The sequence below is a fragment of the Lactuca virosa genome, chromosome 6 (assembly GCF_052849685.1).
Source record: "Lactuca virosa cultivar CGN04683 chromosome 6, Lactuca_virosa_CGN04683_v6, whole genome shotgun sequence".
In the NCBI taxonomy this organism is placed as follows: domain Eukaryota; kingdom Viridiplantae; phylum Streptophyta; class Magnoliopsida; order Asterales; family Asteraceae; genus Lactuca; species Lactuca virosa.
This window is the reverse complement of record NC_136431.1, coordinates 59,810,928-59,825,458: the sequence shown is the minus strand read 5'-3', so window position 1 is coordinate 59,825,458 and position 14,531 is coordinate 59,810,928. Positions and strand designations below refer to the sequence as shown.

At 35.1% G+C, this 14,531-nt stretch overlaps 3 protein-coding genes and 1 pseudogene across 3 annotated transcripts; 2 read left to right on the top strand and 2 right to left on the bottom strand.

The window, feature by feature from the left end:
* Window positions 1-4,123: 4,123 nt before the first annotated feature.
* Window positions 4,124-6,273, bottom strand: LOC145121273 (F-box protein At2g39490-like). The gene is made up of 3 exons (XM_079057050.1): window positions 5,389-6,273; window positions 4,844-5,002; window positions 4,124-4,731 (listed from the first exon to the last, which is right to left on the bottom strand). Exons 1-3 carry the CDS (start codon window positions 6,229-6,231, stop codon window positions 4,324-4,326), a joined length of 1,410 nt encoding a protein of 469 aa, XP_078913176.1. The 5' UTR covers window positions 6,232-6,273; the 3' UTR covers window positions 4,124-4,323.
* Window positions 6,274-7,744: 1,471 nt separating this feature from the next.
* LOC145121570 (uncharacterized) lies at window positions 7,745-9,233 on the top strand (annotated as a pseudogene).
* A 638-nt stretch (window positions 9,234-9,871) lies between these two features.
* Window positions 9,872-11,499, top strand: LOC145118653 (Pentatricopeptide repeat (PPR) superfamily protein). The gene has a single exon (XM_079054347.1). It carries the CDS (start codon window positions 9,892-9,894, stop codon window positions 11,455-11,457), a length of 1,566 nt encoding a protein of 521 aa, XP_078910473.1. The 5' UTR covers window positions 9,872-9,891; the 3' UTR covers window positions 11,458-11,499.
* A 21-nt stretch (window positions 11,500-11,520) lies between these two features.
* Window positions 11,521-14,271, bottom strand: LOC145118656 (UDP-glucuronic acid decarboxylase 1-like). Its single transcript, XM_079054350.1, has 7 exons — window positions 13,178-14,271; window positions 12,731-12,875; window positions 12,558-12,637; window positions 12,398-12,481; window positions 12,207-12,281; window positions 11,977-12,069; window positions 11,521-11,901 (listed from the first exon to the last, which is right to left on the bottom strand). Exons 1-7 carry the CDS (start codon window positions 13,874-13,876, stop codon window positions 11,698-11,700), a joined length of 1,380 nt encoding a protein of 459 aa, XP_078910476.1. The 5' UTR covers window positions 13,877-14,271; the 3' UTR covers window positions 11,521-11,697.
* Between the last annotated feature and the right edge of the window lie 260 nt (window positions 14,272-14,531).

Genomic DNA, 14,531 nt, shown 5'->3' with positions numbered 1-14,531 from the left:
TTTAAGGCAAGGATGGTTTTATAAAAGTGTAGAACTTCTCGTTGCCTTTCCGTGGATATAACGAACGTCAAAATCAGAGTTAGAACGAAGAAGTTATGCCCGTTTGAAGTTTGGTCGGTTTTGGGTTGTGCTGAGTACGCTGGGCGTATAAAGGGGACTATGTTGGGCGTACTGAGCCACCCTGAGTACGTTGGGTGTACCAGACGTAGGCTGGGCATACGCAATCAATGACCAAACCCTATTTTCGTGTTTTGAGCCCTATTTAAGCTCCTTAACTCCCCCAAACCCACTCCATTCTCAGCCTCCACCCCTCCAACACCCCTTCCATGATACCCTAACCCTAGTTGAGCCTTTTTTGATAAAAGAAGGTGTTTTTGAGTGTTTTGGAGTATGCATGGTGCACTTTGGAGAAGAATGAACTTCTTGGAGAAGTGTTGGTTGCATTGGAGCTTGTAGATCTGGACTTTGTTCACCTTGATCTATCTTCTAGAGGTATAAATTTTGAATTTTGATGATGCATTTGTTAGATCTAACTAGTTTTGGATGTTATGAGCTTTTGGTCATTTTAGTGAATAAAGTTTAGATCTTGAAAGTTTGTGACCTTGTATGGATAAAGTTTGAAACTTTATCCATCTAATCATCATTTTGATTCAGATCTGAAAGTTGGAGACTTGTACTTAATGGATTAGGTTGAAAAAGATGAACTTTTGGGTCCCTTTGAGACTTAAAGGCTAGATCTTGTTTGTTGGGACCATTCTAATGGATAAAGTTGGAAACTTTATCCACTATAAAGCTATTATGAACTATAAAAATGTAATCTTGGCCCTTCTATCCCTTCCATGTAAGAGTTGTGATGTCTTATTGGGTTAAGAACTTAGGGTTTTGGACATTAAGCACTTTATAGCCATGCAAAGTCTTAAAGTTGGAAGCTTTATGACTTAGGGCATCATTTTGGGCTTGGATCTGAGTTTTGGATGTAAGAACTTAATGAAATAAGCTCTTAATGGAGTTTTGGAGCTGGGTTGAGTACGCTGGGCGTACCTGGTGGTACGTTGCGCGTATGCGGTCAGCGCCCCGCTATTGGTCAACATCAGAGTACGTTGGGCGTACTCTCTTGGTACGCAGGGCATACTCTATTGGGAAGAAATATTGACTTTTGGACCTTGACCGTTGACTTTGACTTTGACCGGGGTTGACCAAGTTTGAACTAAAGGTATTTTGGGTTATCGGGTTAATTATTGATTAAGATTTATTTATTGTTAGTTAGCATGAGGTTATCCGGTTCGGCGGTCCGAGCAGTTATTTGGTTATCAGCGGATCGAGGTGAGTTTTCCTCACTGTACTTACGGGTCGAAGGCACCAAGGCCGACCCATTGGTTTGATATCCTGATATTCACTGATATGCTGAGTATGGAATAGATATGCATGATTATGCTAGTTATTTATATGCTAGTCTGGTAGATCTGTAGGACTACCTATGACTCTGTCTGCATCATTATTTGTATATGTTGTTATTTGTCGACATATTGTGTTGGGTTGAGGTTGTACTGCTTCGTGCTGTAGCCAACAAACCCTAGAGCATTCCAGATATGAGCTGAGGACCAGGTGGTATGACAGACTCATACTAAGGACTCAGATGCATTCTAGGTACGAGCTGAGGACCGGGTGGTATGCCAGACACGTACTGAGGGCTTGAGGGTATTAGAACATTCCAAATATGAGCTCAGGACCGGGTAGGGCATGTCATACTCATATTGAGGGCTCAATAGCATTCCAGATACGAGCTGAGGACCGGTTGGTATGCTAGACTCGTACTGAGGGCTGAACATTGGTATTCCAGTCCGATGACTAATTGGGTCAGGGAACAAGCCAGACATAAGTTGTGGGCCCCGAGAGCAAGCCAGACTTATGTTGTGGGCACCGGAGCAAGCCAGATTTGAGTGGATGGCCCGATAGGCAAGCCAGACTCATACTGTGAGCTCAGGGGTAATCCAGTCTATAGATGTGGACCCAGTGCATGTTGTTATTTGAATATGTTATATGTTGTGTGTTGGTACTTTGGGGAAACTCACTAAGCTTCGTGCTTACAGTTTTGTTTATGGTTTCAGGTTCTTCAGAGGACCGTGGCAAGGCGAAGGTGTGACCGCACACATCCTTGGTTTTACAACTGATTGGATCCTGGGAGACTCTAATTTTAAATCATATTTTGGAAACAATGGTTTTATAAACACTTTTATTAGTAAATTGGTTGTTTTGAAAAGTTTAAATTTGTTGAAATTTTTGGGATGTTACAGTATTCGGCACAAGTAGCTGAAATATTTTAAAGTATGTAAAATTACATAAAATGACATATGGATATAAAGTAAAACTAGAATATAATAAGGATAAATTGATTTTTTAAACTATAATTATTAGAACTTAAAAACCATCCAAATTTTAATACTAAGGGGGTGTTTGGCTTATCTTTTTTAGAGGCAAAAGTCCCTTTTTGGAAAAGATAAAAGGTAAAAGATGTTTGGTAAAAGGATTTTAAAAGCTACTTTTGGATTTTTGATATAAGAAAAACTGACTTTTTGGAAAAGTCAGGAAAACCTGACTTTTTGTAACTTTTCCAAAAAGGACTTTTGCCTCTTAAAAAGATAAGTCAAACACCCCCTAAATGCATCGGTTATGGTAAAAAAAAGTTATGCCTATTATATGTAAATGGGCGATTTTTTATAAATAAAATTAAGAAGAGTTTTTAATTTATAAGAACCCATACCAAACATTCTTTGCATATTATAAGTTTTCGCAATCTAAAAAAACTATATTGTTGTATGATATTAATTTTGGTTTATAAATTCATATAATAAATATTTATTATTTTGTTAGATAAAAATTAATAAATTGGTTAATTTCATAAAAAGCTTTATAATTTATGTTTTTTCCAGATTGAACTCAATTTTTTTTTTTGCTTGAAAAAGACCTTATATTTTTTTTCATTTTTTCCGATCCGGCCCTTTTATTCATTTTTTTTTCTAGAAAAAACTGTAAAATGTTCGGGTTTTTTCTAGAAAACTATGAAAAGTCGAGGGTTTATTTAGAAACATTTAGAAGGTTGAGGGTTTATTTGGAAATTTTTTTTTGAGGGTTTCTTTGGAAAAAATGAAAAAATAAAATGTATTTTTTTAGATAAAAAATAAAATTGATGTTTAATCCGGAAAAAAAAACAAAATATAAAGTCTTTTAAGAGATTAGCCCATTAATAAATTATAAAATCCGTTGATATGATTGGTTCAAATAAAGACGTCATAACTATTAGACGTTTTTATTTGAGTAATTACATGAATGATCCCTATGGTTTAGGGTAATTTGCACGTTTGGTCCTTAACTTATTTTTTTTAACTTGGAAGGTCCTTACTGTTTGTTTTTGTTACACGTTTGGTCCCTGTCTTACCTAAAAGGACTATTTTGCCCTTGATTATTTAATTTATTTAAATAAACACACCCCAATCCCACCCCGATCACCTTACCTTACCTACCCCACAATTTTTCTATATTTAAATAATAGTTTTTTTAGGTGAGATAGGGACCAAACGCGTAACAAAAACAAACAGTAGGGACCAAACTTGTAACAAGAAAAACAGTAGGGATCTTCCGAGTTAAAAAAATAAGTTAGGGACCTAGCGCGTAAATTACCCCAAACCATAAGGACCATTCGTGTAATTACTCTATTTATTATAAAGCGTATTTAAGTCAATTTGTTAAAATCTAAAAGAAATTTTAGTCAATTTGTTAAAATCTAAAAGAAATTTTTGTTAACATTAGTTGAAGTAGTTTTGGAATTTGTAGCTCTTTGTTTAAACCCAAAGCTAAAAGTTCATGTTGTCCAACAAAGTTTTTTTTTTTTTTTTTCAGAGTTTTTTTCTTAAAAGCTAATAGATAGAAGCTTTCAGTAAGTGTGTACCAATAAAGCCTATAATAGGATGTTTTAAACCCTTTAAATAATTATTTTTCATTATTCCATGTTTATGTATCGGCTGGTGGGAGTGGTATCACTCCTAACACATTGCTACGTAGGTTTTTTATTGCCATATAAGTTTAACATGTATATAGGTTGAAAAATGTAGGAAGCGATAATATATGATTTTAATAGGTTTTGTTTTGTTAAAAATAAATACAAAATGTCCACAACCAATCATAGCCCAATACTCTTTCTCTCTTTTCTCGCTATGGGTGTAGCGACCCATCGGCGGCAAGTCATCTAGCGAAGGTTAGGGAGTGGTGTAGCGAGTCCATAGCGAGGGTGGTGACGAGTGGTTTGAAGTCCCACTACTCATAGCCTTACAGAAATCTTGGAACAATTTCATTTTCACTTGTGGGCGTTAACCGAAAACAACAATTGTTGCCCAATGACGACAAGAGTAGAGAAGATTTAGAAGGGTGACAAGTTGTTGTTGATGCTTTTTCCATCTTGTTCAAATGACTTCGAGGGACTTTAGCTACAGACCATGAAAGCTTGTTTTCAGGTTCCGTAACACTCATTTTATTCATCACAATGGCCTTTTTCAGCAAAACATCTATCAAGGAAACCAACATTCGGTTCTGTTCTTCGATCTTGAACCCCAAAAACTTCACCACCTTCATATGCTTAAGTTGCCAATCATTAGGCGTGGTTGCCTCATTGGTCCGAGCTTGTGGCCAAGATTGGTGAAAATGTGAACATGGTTTCGTACTCCATTTTTTGTCAATCTGCTTTACGAGCAAGAAATTTATTTTTGGGTCAGTTTTTAAGGAACTAGTTTCAACCATACGTATTTGAAGGTGAAGCTTTAGCTGTACATTAGATTTGGATCGAGGGTACCTTGATGAATAAGTTCTCCAAGGATGGCGTGATGCTTAAGAAGCAAACAAGTGAATCTCTCCTTTGTTTGGTCATGCAACAATCGATCCATGAAAGCTCTTTTAACTCGTTGAACATGAAGTCAAAGTCATCAAATATTACTCCTCTTGTACATAACCACTTTTTGTCCAACCAGAAAACGAAATAAAATAAATTAGTTATATTCAAAGTAAGACTGAGACGATGATAGAGAAAGACACAAGTATCCAAAATGCCTAATATTGAAACAAAATAATCTTATATTTGAAAATCTATTTTAATATTTTGTGACACGACAAATTAAGTTATATTGGATTTTAACATTTATATTTGGTTTTTCTTTATAGACAAATTAACCATCTGATTACAAAATGATAATTAAGTAATTTACATATTGCTAACTAACGAATGGTTAGACAAACGGTGTCATATTTATATGTATGGTTTATATGTATTTGCTGAAGTGTTTAACACGCTCGGCAGATCCTAAAAGCATCGCAATTAATATCTTTTCAAGTAAAACTTACCTCAAGTAGCCACCCACTTACAGTGAGTACCTCAACATCCTTGAGAGACGCAAGAAGAGAGACAATATCTTCACTATCAAACTCACTGTGATCACGTACGGCAGTAGAGCCCTTAAAGTTTAGGGTAACATCACACAACGCTGGTACGTCTGTAAGTTCAGTTTTAACCAGGGTTCCTCGATAGCAGAAAGATTTAAGGTTTGGAGCTGATAAAATGGTAACATTTTCCATGTTTTCACAGTCCAAAATCACAAACTTCTGCAAAAACCCATGTGCTTTTAGGTCAATATCCTGCAAGCCACTGCATTTTTCAAGAGTTAGGGTTTCAAGATTCCAGCAACTGGAAAACAACTCCGGTAGGAAGCTTCCGGCCAGGCTGGTGATGGATCTAAGGTGGAGGGTCTTTAGAGAACAAAAATGGGAATTCTTACACAAAGGCAATTCAATAGTTAGACCGAAATCTGTGGGGGTTTCTCCATTGAAGCATATGTGAAGCTCTTTGTCTACTCCTTTAATGGCTTTGAAGAACAGGGTTTCTTCGCTAACTGTTTTTGGTTCGAGAAAAGAAAGATTGAGGATCTGGTAACTTGTTTCGTAAGTGTTTAAGAAAGAAGAGATGAGCTGGTTCATCTGTTGACCAGAATCTTGAGTTGTTATTCGATCAAAATCCATGTTTACTAACACGTTGACTGGTGCCCATAAGTGCTTCCATGAAGAAGAAAGAATGATGGTTCTTGCAGCCTCTTTCAAAGGAATCAACGAGACGATTCGATACAAGATTTCGTATGGAATGTTATCGATTGAAATGGGGTTTTCTTTGTTTTCAGCCATTGTTGTTTTCATTATGCTTCAAATTTGAGTGCTGGATTTGGATTGATCAAGAAAATGAAATGAATATTGAGGTTTTATAAGGTATGGCTTCTATTGAGCCAAAAACTGGAATGAAAATAAGGAGATAATTGCATGCCTGTCAATTGTAGGCTTCAAAGTCAAATATAGACTTTTTTGTTCGAAATAAGTATTACAATATATATATGAATCAATTTAATCATTTTATATACTTTCTTTTCTTTTTAAATTGGTAAAGTTATGCCGTCTTGTGTTTGTATTTTTGGGAGTACTATTTTGTGCTTTTTTCAGAAATGGAAGGATACAATGAGTTGGTCAAAGTTAGCCTTCATTTACCTTCTATATTTCAGTTTGTTGACGTTGATTGCTAATTTATTAGATCTTAATAAATACTTGATTTAACAAATGTAGGGTGAACAAGTTTTTTTTTTCACTAAAATACCATATACTGGCTTTATATATTTGATCCTAACCTTTCATTTTCTTTATTTAATAAAATGACCAAAAGCTCGGTAAGTTATCCATGCAACTTAGGCCATCCCCAATGATGATTTAATGATGAGTTTAATGGACAAAAAATTGATAAGATGGAGTTCAATACAATAAATTCACCATTGTGGGTGAAGTTCAATGAATCGTGGTTTAATCCCCATTAAACGGTGTTATGGATTTTTTTTTTCTTAAACTATTTCACCAATAAAACTTTGTATTTAAATAATTACACCGTACACACATAAACAAGGTGTATGTCATTATTTTTTGATTTATAATTTATTTTATTTTATATTCAATAATTTAGATCATCAAGTTAATTTATATTATACTATTCTAAACAAAAATATTTAAATCTTATAAATATTTTAAAACGATAACATATACAACAATCTTTAATTAATAATTTGTAATTTGTAACTTTTAATTTATAATTAATGTAACATTATAGTTTTACAATATTATTTATAAAAATATATAATAAAATGTTCATGTGGAAATTCATTGAACTTTTAAGAGTTTAATGGAGTGTAGAGTTTAATAGGTAAAATGATAAAGTTAGTGGATTGTTGATGTGACAATCCATTAAACTCTTAAGAGTTCAATGCATTGGAGATGGCCTTACAAGTGGGAGACAAAACCTCCTTACATTCTATCAAGCTCTAAAAATCAGATTTTGATAAAAAAAAATTTCAGAATTTACAGTTTAATATATTAATTTGTTTACAATTCACACTTTAATACAATAGTTCTAGACTCTCATTCACATTTTAAAACAACATCAGAAACTCATTCACATTTGAATACTCTAGTGTAGACAATCATTAAGAGCTTAATCATTTACCAAATTTCATTGAGACATTTCATCAAACACTTTTTTGCACCACTTTTAGACAATCATTAAGAGCTTAATCATTTACCAAATTTCATTGAGATATTTCATCAAACACATTTTTACACCACATAGTGAAACGAATTTGGTGGTGTTAGGTAGCAGAGTTGATGGTGCTTGACGATGGTGTTTGGTAAAGGTGATTGTGGTGGTACCTCAACAGAACTTTGTAGATCTGGAGGCAGTGATGTTGAAAATTGTAGATCTGGTGGCAATTATGGTAGATCATCGTTGAAGCTTCGTCAATCCAAAGGTGGCGGTGTTGGTTGTGGTGGATCATCGTCGAAACTTTTAGATCTAGAAGTGGTTGTGATGAATCCTTGCCAAAACTTCGTAGATCTGGTAGAGGAGAGTGGACTTTTCATCATGTATGGATTATTAGATGAGGGAGGTGGTGGTTGGGTTGCGAGTTTTCATCATTTCTCATCAGAACCAAATCCATTAGTTTGGTGGTGGTTCTGCATGGCGGCAACGGCGGTGGTACGACATATCCGGTGGTGTTGGTTTACGACAATATGATATAATTGAAAATCTAATCATTTTAAAAAGTCAGAAAAAACATCATGAACAAGAAGTATATATAATACTAAAACAACAACAATAATAATAACTAATATATTATTATTTATTGTTACTAGTTTATTAGAATAAATAATAATAGCTTTTTTTCGAAAATAGAATAAAATTTAATGATTTTATTGAAAAAATTTGATTTTTAGGGCCTGTTTGATAAGCCTTCTATTGAAAAATTTAATGATTTTATTGAAAAAGTTTGATTATTAGAATGAAATCGATTGGGTGAAGACTCAGATCGAAATGAATGGACTGCATATGCAGGATAATGTGCTCCGCAAGGGTATCAATCCTCGTACTCGCGCCCAACAGCTTCACGATTTGATCCAGTAAATTACTCAGCTATCTGTCTTGTTTTTCATCTCGCTTTGCAATTGCTGCAATTTTAAAACCGAATTGAACAGTTGTGTACTATAACAAATTGAAATCAGTGGTGCTTAATCTTATGGTACGATGATATGAATTAATAGATCTATCCTTGACTTGTTTCATCACAATTACAGGTACAAAGGGATATCACATTATGAACAAGAGGAAGAAGCAAAGAACCACACAGCCTTTCCATGTCCAGGTGAACTCCTAGTAGAACAACACCACAGTAACTATGGAGAACCTTGGGGCTGGTGGGAGAGATGTATTCGAATTCCTTGTAGAATCCTCTCACTTAATTCCAGAATCACGTGTTCTTGAAATCGGATGTGGTACACTTCGAGTTGGCTTACATTTCATCTGATACTTGAATCCAGAACATTTCCATTGTTTAGAAAGAGACGAGCTCTCTCTCATGGCTGCATTTAGGTATGAACTTCCTGCACAAGGGTTGCTTTATAAACATCCTTTAATCTTGAAAGGTGAAGATATGGAGTTTGTTAGATTTAGGTCTGGATTTATGTATGATTTAGTGTATGTAAGTGCTGTGTTTCTCCATATGCCTGATAAGCTTGTATGGGTTGGATTAGAGAGATTAGTGGGTCGATTGAAGCCTTTGGATGGAAGATTATTTGTGTCTCATAATGTTAAGTTTGTGGAAACCATGTAAACTTTTAAGTTTTAACCTCCTTAGGCTTCTCATACATATTTTGATGTCATTTTTAATTCTTTGAAGGAGGAAAACAGAGTTGCAGTTGTATAATGTAACACACATTGGTGAAATGAACAATCCATTTGTTTGTATTTGTTATTACTTAACAATTTAACATGCATCCATTAAAAAAAAAAAAAACTCAGTCATATGTGGTCATAAGGGTAATATAGTCATTTTTTCATCATTCACCATAGTCGGTCAGAAAAATAATCAAACAGCATAAACTCAGTCAGATGTGGACTCAGTTCGAACTTCTAACTCAGTCTGGTTCTAACTCAGTCAGCTCTAATTCAGTTAGCAACTATCAAACGACCCCTTAGTTTAATGGTAACTTACGATTTTTCTAATAAGTTGGAAAATGTCATGGTTTTAATGAAATAACAAGAAAATATAGTAATAACTTTTTTTTAAAAAGTTACATAATGAATTTTGGGAAATTGTTCGATGAAAAATTATAACTTTAGGTAAAAAAAAATCAATTTATTATGTGGGCGACCATTTGTGTAACAAAAACCATTCTTGGGGATCCGTTTGTAATAAAAGGAACACCATTTATATTTTAATTTTCAACCAAATAGCCTACACGAAGCATCCTCTTGTTTTTCAGTTATTCATGAGACGTGTAGTAGAATGTAAACAACTTTTCTCACTACCGAACTTCAAATCAATTAGACTATTGCACAGTGTTCTTCATACAGATGTGACAGAAACCCAGAAATCTAATAAAACTGCAACCAAATCAGTAGCTTCATCTTCAAAGAGAAGTTGTTTTTTGGACGCTTCTAAACTGTTCGACGAATTGCCTCAATGGGATGTGATATCAGTCACAACTTTAATCAGCCAGTTAGCCCGCCAAAACAGACAAAACGAAGCATTCTATATCTTCTCCAAGATGCTTCAGATGGAAATCACACCAAACGAGTACACATTAGCTGCTCTCATTCACGCCTCCACATCTCTCAAAAACCTTAATTTAGGTAAACAACTCCATTGTAACGCAATCAAGACAAGCTTCAATCCAAATGTGTTTGTAGGCACTGCTGTTACAGATCTCTACGCGAAATTAAACACAATCGAGGAAGCCCAAATGGTGTTTGACGAAACCCATGATCCAAATGTCGTTTCTTACACAGCTTTGGTATCTGGGTACATAAAAAAGGAGAGATTCAACGATGCTGTAAGAATCTTCAAAACAATGCCTGAAAAAAACGTTGTAACATGGAACTCAATGATTGGAGGTTATAGCCAAAAAGGGCATAACGAGGAGGCTGTGAATCTTTTCATCAAGATGTTGAGAGAAGGAATCGTTCCTACACAAAACACATTCCCTTGTGTGTTTTCATCAGCTGGAAATATAGCAGCTTTAGGAATTGGAAAGAGTATACACGCATCAGCTATAAAAAATTTAGGCAAAATCGGTGTGTTTATAGGCAATTCATTAATCACATTCTATTCAAAATGTGGAAACATGGAAGACAGTTTGTTAGCTTTTCATAAAATTTCTGACAAAAATATCGTTTCTTGGAACGCTTTAATAAACGGGTATGCTCAAAATGGTAGAGGGGAAGAAGCGATTGGGTTTTATAATGAAATGAAAGCGAAAGGTGTAAACCCTAACGCTGTCACTTTTCTTGGTTTGTTATCTGCTTGTAACCATTCTGGTCTGGTGGAAGACGGATTAGAATACTTCCACGAGACCAGAATGAAGAACCCGAGTCTGATCGAGCCAGCACATTACGCGTGTATGGTGGATCTGCTGGCTCGATCAGGGAGGTTCTTGGAAGCAGAGAGATTTATTCAGGATTTACCGTTTGATCCTGGGGTTGGGTTTTGGAAGGCTTTGTTAGGTGGTTGTCAGATTCATATGAACATGGAGTTGGGTGAGGTGGCGGGTAGAAAGATTTTGGATTTGGATCCAAGTGATGTGTCTTCTTATGTTATGTTGTCGAATGCGCATTCGGTTGCGGGAAGATGGCAGAATGTTTTGGATGTGAGAAGGGAGATGAAAGAGAAGAGGATGAAGAGGGTTCCTGGGTGTAGTTGGATTGAAGTTGGATTCAAGATTCATGTTTTTGTTAATGGGGATCGTGAATCGGGTGACCCATATGAAATCCGGAAGATTTTGAGTTGTGTTTATGATCATGTAAAAGAGTTTGAGTCAGTATTGATTGTTTGTTAACAGTTAAATTCATAGTACACTTCAATAACAAAATTTTAAAGATATCTAACTATAATAAAAAAATTGCAAAAAGAACAAGTTCTTCAAATTTCTCGATAATACGCCAAAATCCATTTAGCTAAATCAATCCGTTACACAGATTACACTAACAAAACAAAACTCGTGTCAAAAAAGATACATAAAAACCGAGCACTAATATATATAGATATATAGGATGTGTATCTATTATTCTATTATTTGTTAGCCTTTTCCTTCATCTTCATTCAAGATGCGATTTCTGAAATCAGACGCCATTTTTGGCAGACCTTCGTGTAGTGGCACCTTGGGCTCCCAATTTAGTAGTTCTTTAGCTTTACTAATATCTGGTTTCCTTTTTTGAGGATCATCAGCTGTGTTTTCTCTGAATTCTATCGTTGCACTCGAGTCAATAGTTTCTTTCACCACCTAAAAATGAAAAAAATTAAATGTTAAAAAATTATTTTTGTAAATTGATTGAATTTTATTGCAAAGAGAACAAACCTGTGCAAGCTCTAACATGGTAAACTCCCCGGGATTTCCCAAGTTAAAAGGTCCGATATGCTCGCCTTCCATTAGTGCCATTAATCCATCAACCTAAAATCAACGCATGTCACTTTTGGTACATTTTTTTTACACAGAAGAGGTTGTACTGTATTTGATATTTATTTGACTAAGACTGATGTGAATAGGACAAAATTTGTGAACTGTGCAAAAGACGTAGATGCCCTTACCAAGTCAGAGACATACTGAAAGCTTCGTGTTTGCTTTCCATCTCCATAAACTGTCATTGGTTGTTTGCGAATGGCCTACAAAACATATCAATTTTACTATGAAATCGTAATTAATTAAAACTAAAAAAAAGGCTTGAGATGATTATTTGATTATAGACGTTCAAGAAAAAAATGAAATTAAGCAATTTTACCTGTGAAACAAAGTTGCTAACAACACGACCATCATCTAGACACATCCGAGGCCCGTATGTGTTGAAGATACGTGCAATCCTGACCTGTAATGCAAATGACATAAATGCCCTCAATATCCTCTTCATTGATAATAGGCATATAGCCCTAATAAAAACATACCTCAACACCATCACCTCGGTGATAATCCATGGTCAATGTTTCGGCTGTTCTTTTCCCTTCATCATAACAACTTCTAACACCTATGTAGTTCAAGATTACCAACAAATTTTATAAACACAAATGATTATAAAGGGTTTAAAAGTAAATAAAAAAAAAGTATTTTTTTGGTGTACCTATTGGATTCACATGACCCCAATATGTTTCCTTTTGAGGATGCTCAAGAGGGTCTCCATAAACCTCACTTGTGCTTGTAAGCAAAAACCTGGCGCCAATTCTCTTTGCAAGTCCCAACATGTTTAGGGTTCCCATTACATTCGTCTTGTGATCACACAAAGTCAAAGATTTTCAAATTCATATAATCATGAATCATGATATGACTCTTATGAGGTCGACCGAGCTAAATTTCAACTTCAAAATTTATAACTAGTTCTTCAAATTTTCAATAAATGTAGTTAACCATGTTCGGATTAGTATAAGATCAGTGTATGACCTCAAAAGTCAAAATGTATGATTTTGAATCCAAAAACACCAAGTTTGAATCCAAAAACACCAAGTTTGACCTCAAAAGTCAAAATGTATGATTTTGAATCTAGCATTAGCTGAACAGATGAACTGAATACATGAAAGCAACGAAATAAGCATAAATAAAGTGTTGGGAAATAGAAGGATATGATGGTTTTGACGGGATTATACTTGTAATGAACAGGGGAAGCAGGGCAAGCAAGATGATAGATCTGATCAACTTCCAACAAAATGGGTTCAACGACATCGTGTCTAATCAATTCGAATCGAGGGTTAACGAAATGATGTTCCACATTCTCTTTTCTACCTGTAAAGAAATTATCGATCACAATCACTTCATCACCTCTCGCAATCAATTTATCAACCAAATGACTTCCTACGAACCCTGATCCACCAGTCACCACCACCCGCATCCTCTTCCGCCCAATCCCAACCGGAATCCGGCCTGTTGCACCGTGGGTAGCTGGCCGGCTGTAGTGGGTGTTGGTGTCGCGTTGGGAGAATGAAACTGCTCGCATTGAGGGTAATTCCTTGCTAGTAACAGTGTCGATTGAGGAAACGGTAGATAATGATGGTTGATAGATGAAGAAGACGGAGCCGATGAGGATTCCGACTAGGGTGAAGAGAAGGCGTTGTTCTTTGAGGATGTAATTAACGGATCGTGAAATAGATCTAACTGCTGATGTGTGTTTGAGGGATTTGGGGGAGTAAGGTGGGATTTCATGGGTAGACATCATCTCTTCATCTCTTCTATGGTTTGCGCTTGGATGTTTGTGTAATTGCTTCATATTGTTCATTGTTTTTTCTCTGGTTTTGAAGAGATTGATGGTTAACTTTGGTTCATGAGAATTGAGAAAGATGGGTGAAAGTACGATTCGCCTGTAACGATTTCCAGTGAACGAACAAAGGTTTGGCGTTCTTCGAAGCAAGAGAGTGGTTGGGAGGTGGATCCTCCTTGGCTACTTGTTTTGGGGAAGAAGGAAAAGAACAGTTAACTTAACAGGGTATTAAGACATGATTATTATTAGGGAAATTAAGTAATCCAAACAAACGCATATCGGGGAAATTAATGATTATTATTGGGGAAATTAAGTAATCTAAAGGCATATGGGGAAAATTAAGTAATCGAAACACAATTTGATGTGTATTAGAAGAAAATAATTATAAAAAAATGTTTTAACAAAAATAATTATTTGGTCTGTAATGAGAATTTCGGGTCAAGAAAAAATATTTTCTTTCTGATAAAAAAATATTTTTCAGACTGATATTATAGAAATCCAGACCAACACTTCCATTGAAAAACGGTGACATTAAACATTTTAAAATAGATATTTCATACATAAATAAAGATATTTTTTCAAGAAATTTTGAAAAAACCCAAAAAAATAACTCTGAAATTTAAAAATCAAATCTGAAATGCATTATTCAGGACTAAGTGCTCATTTAAACACC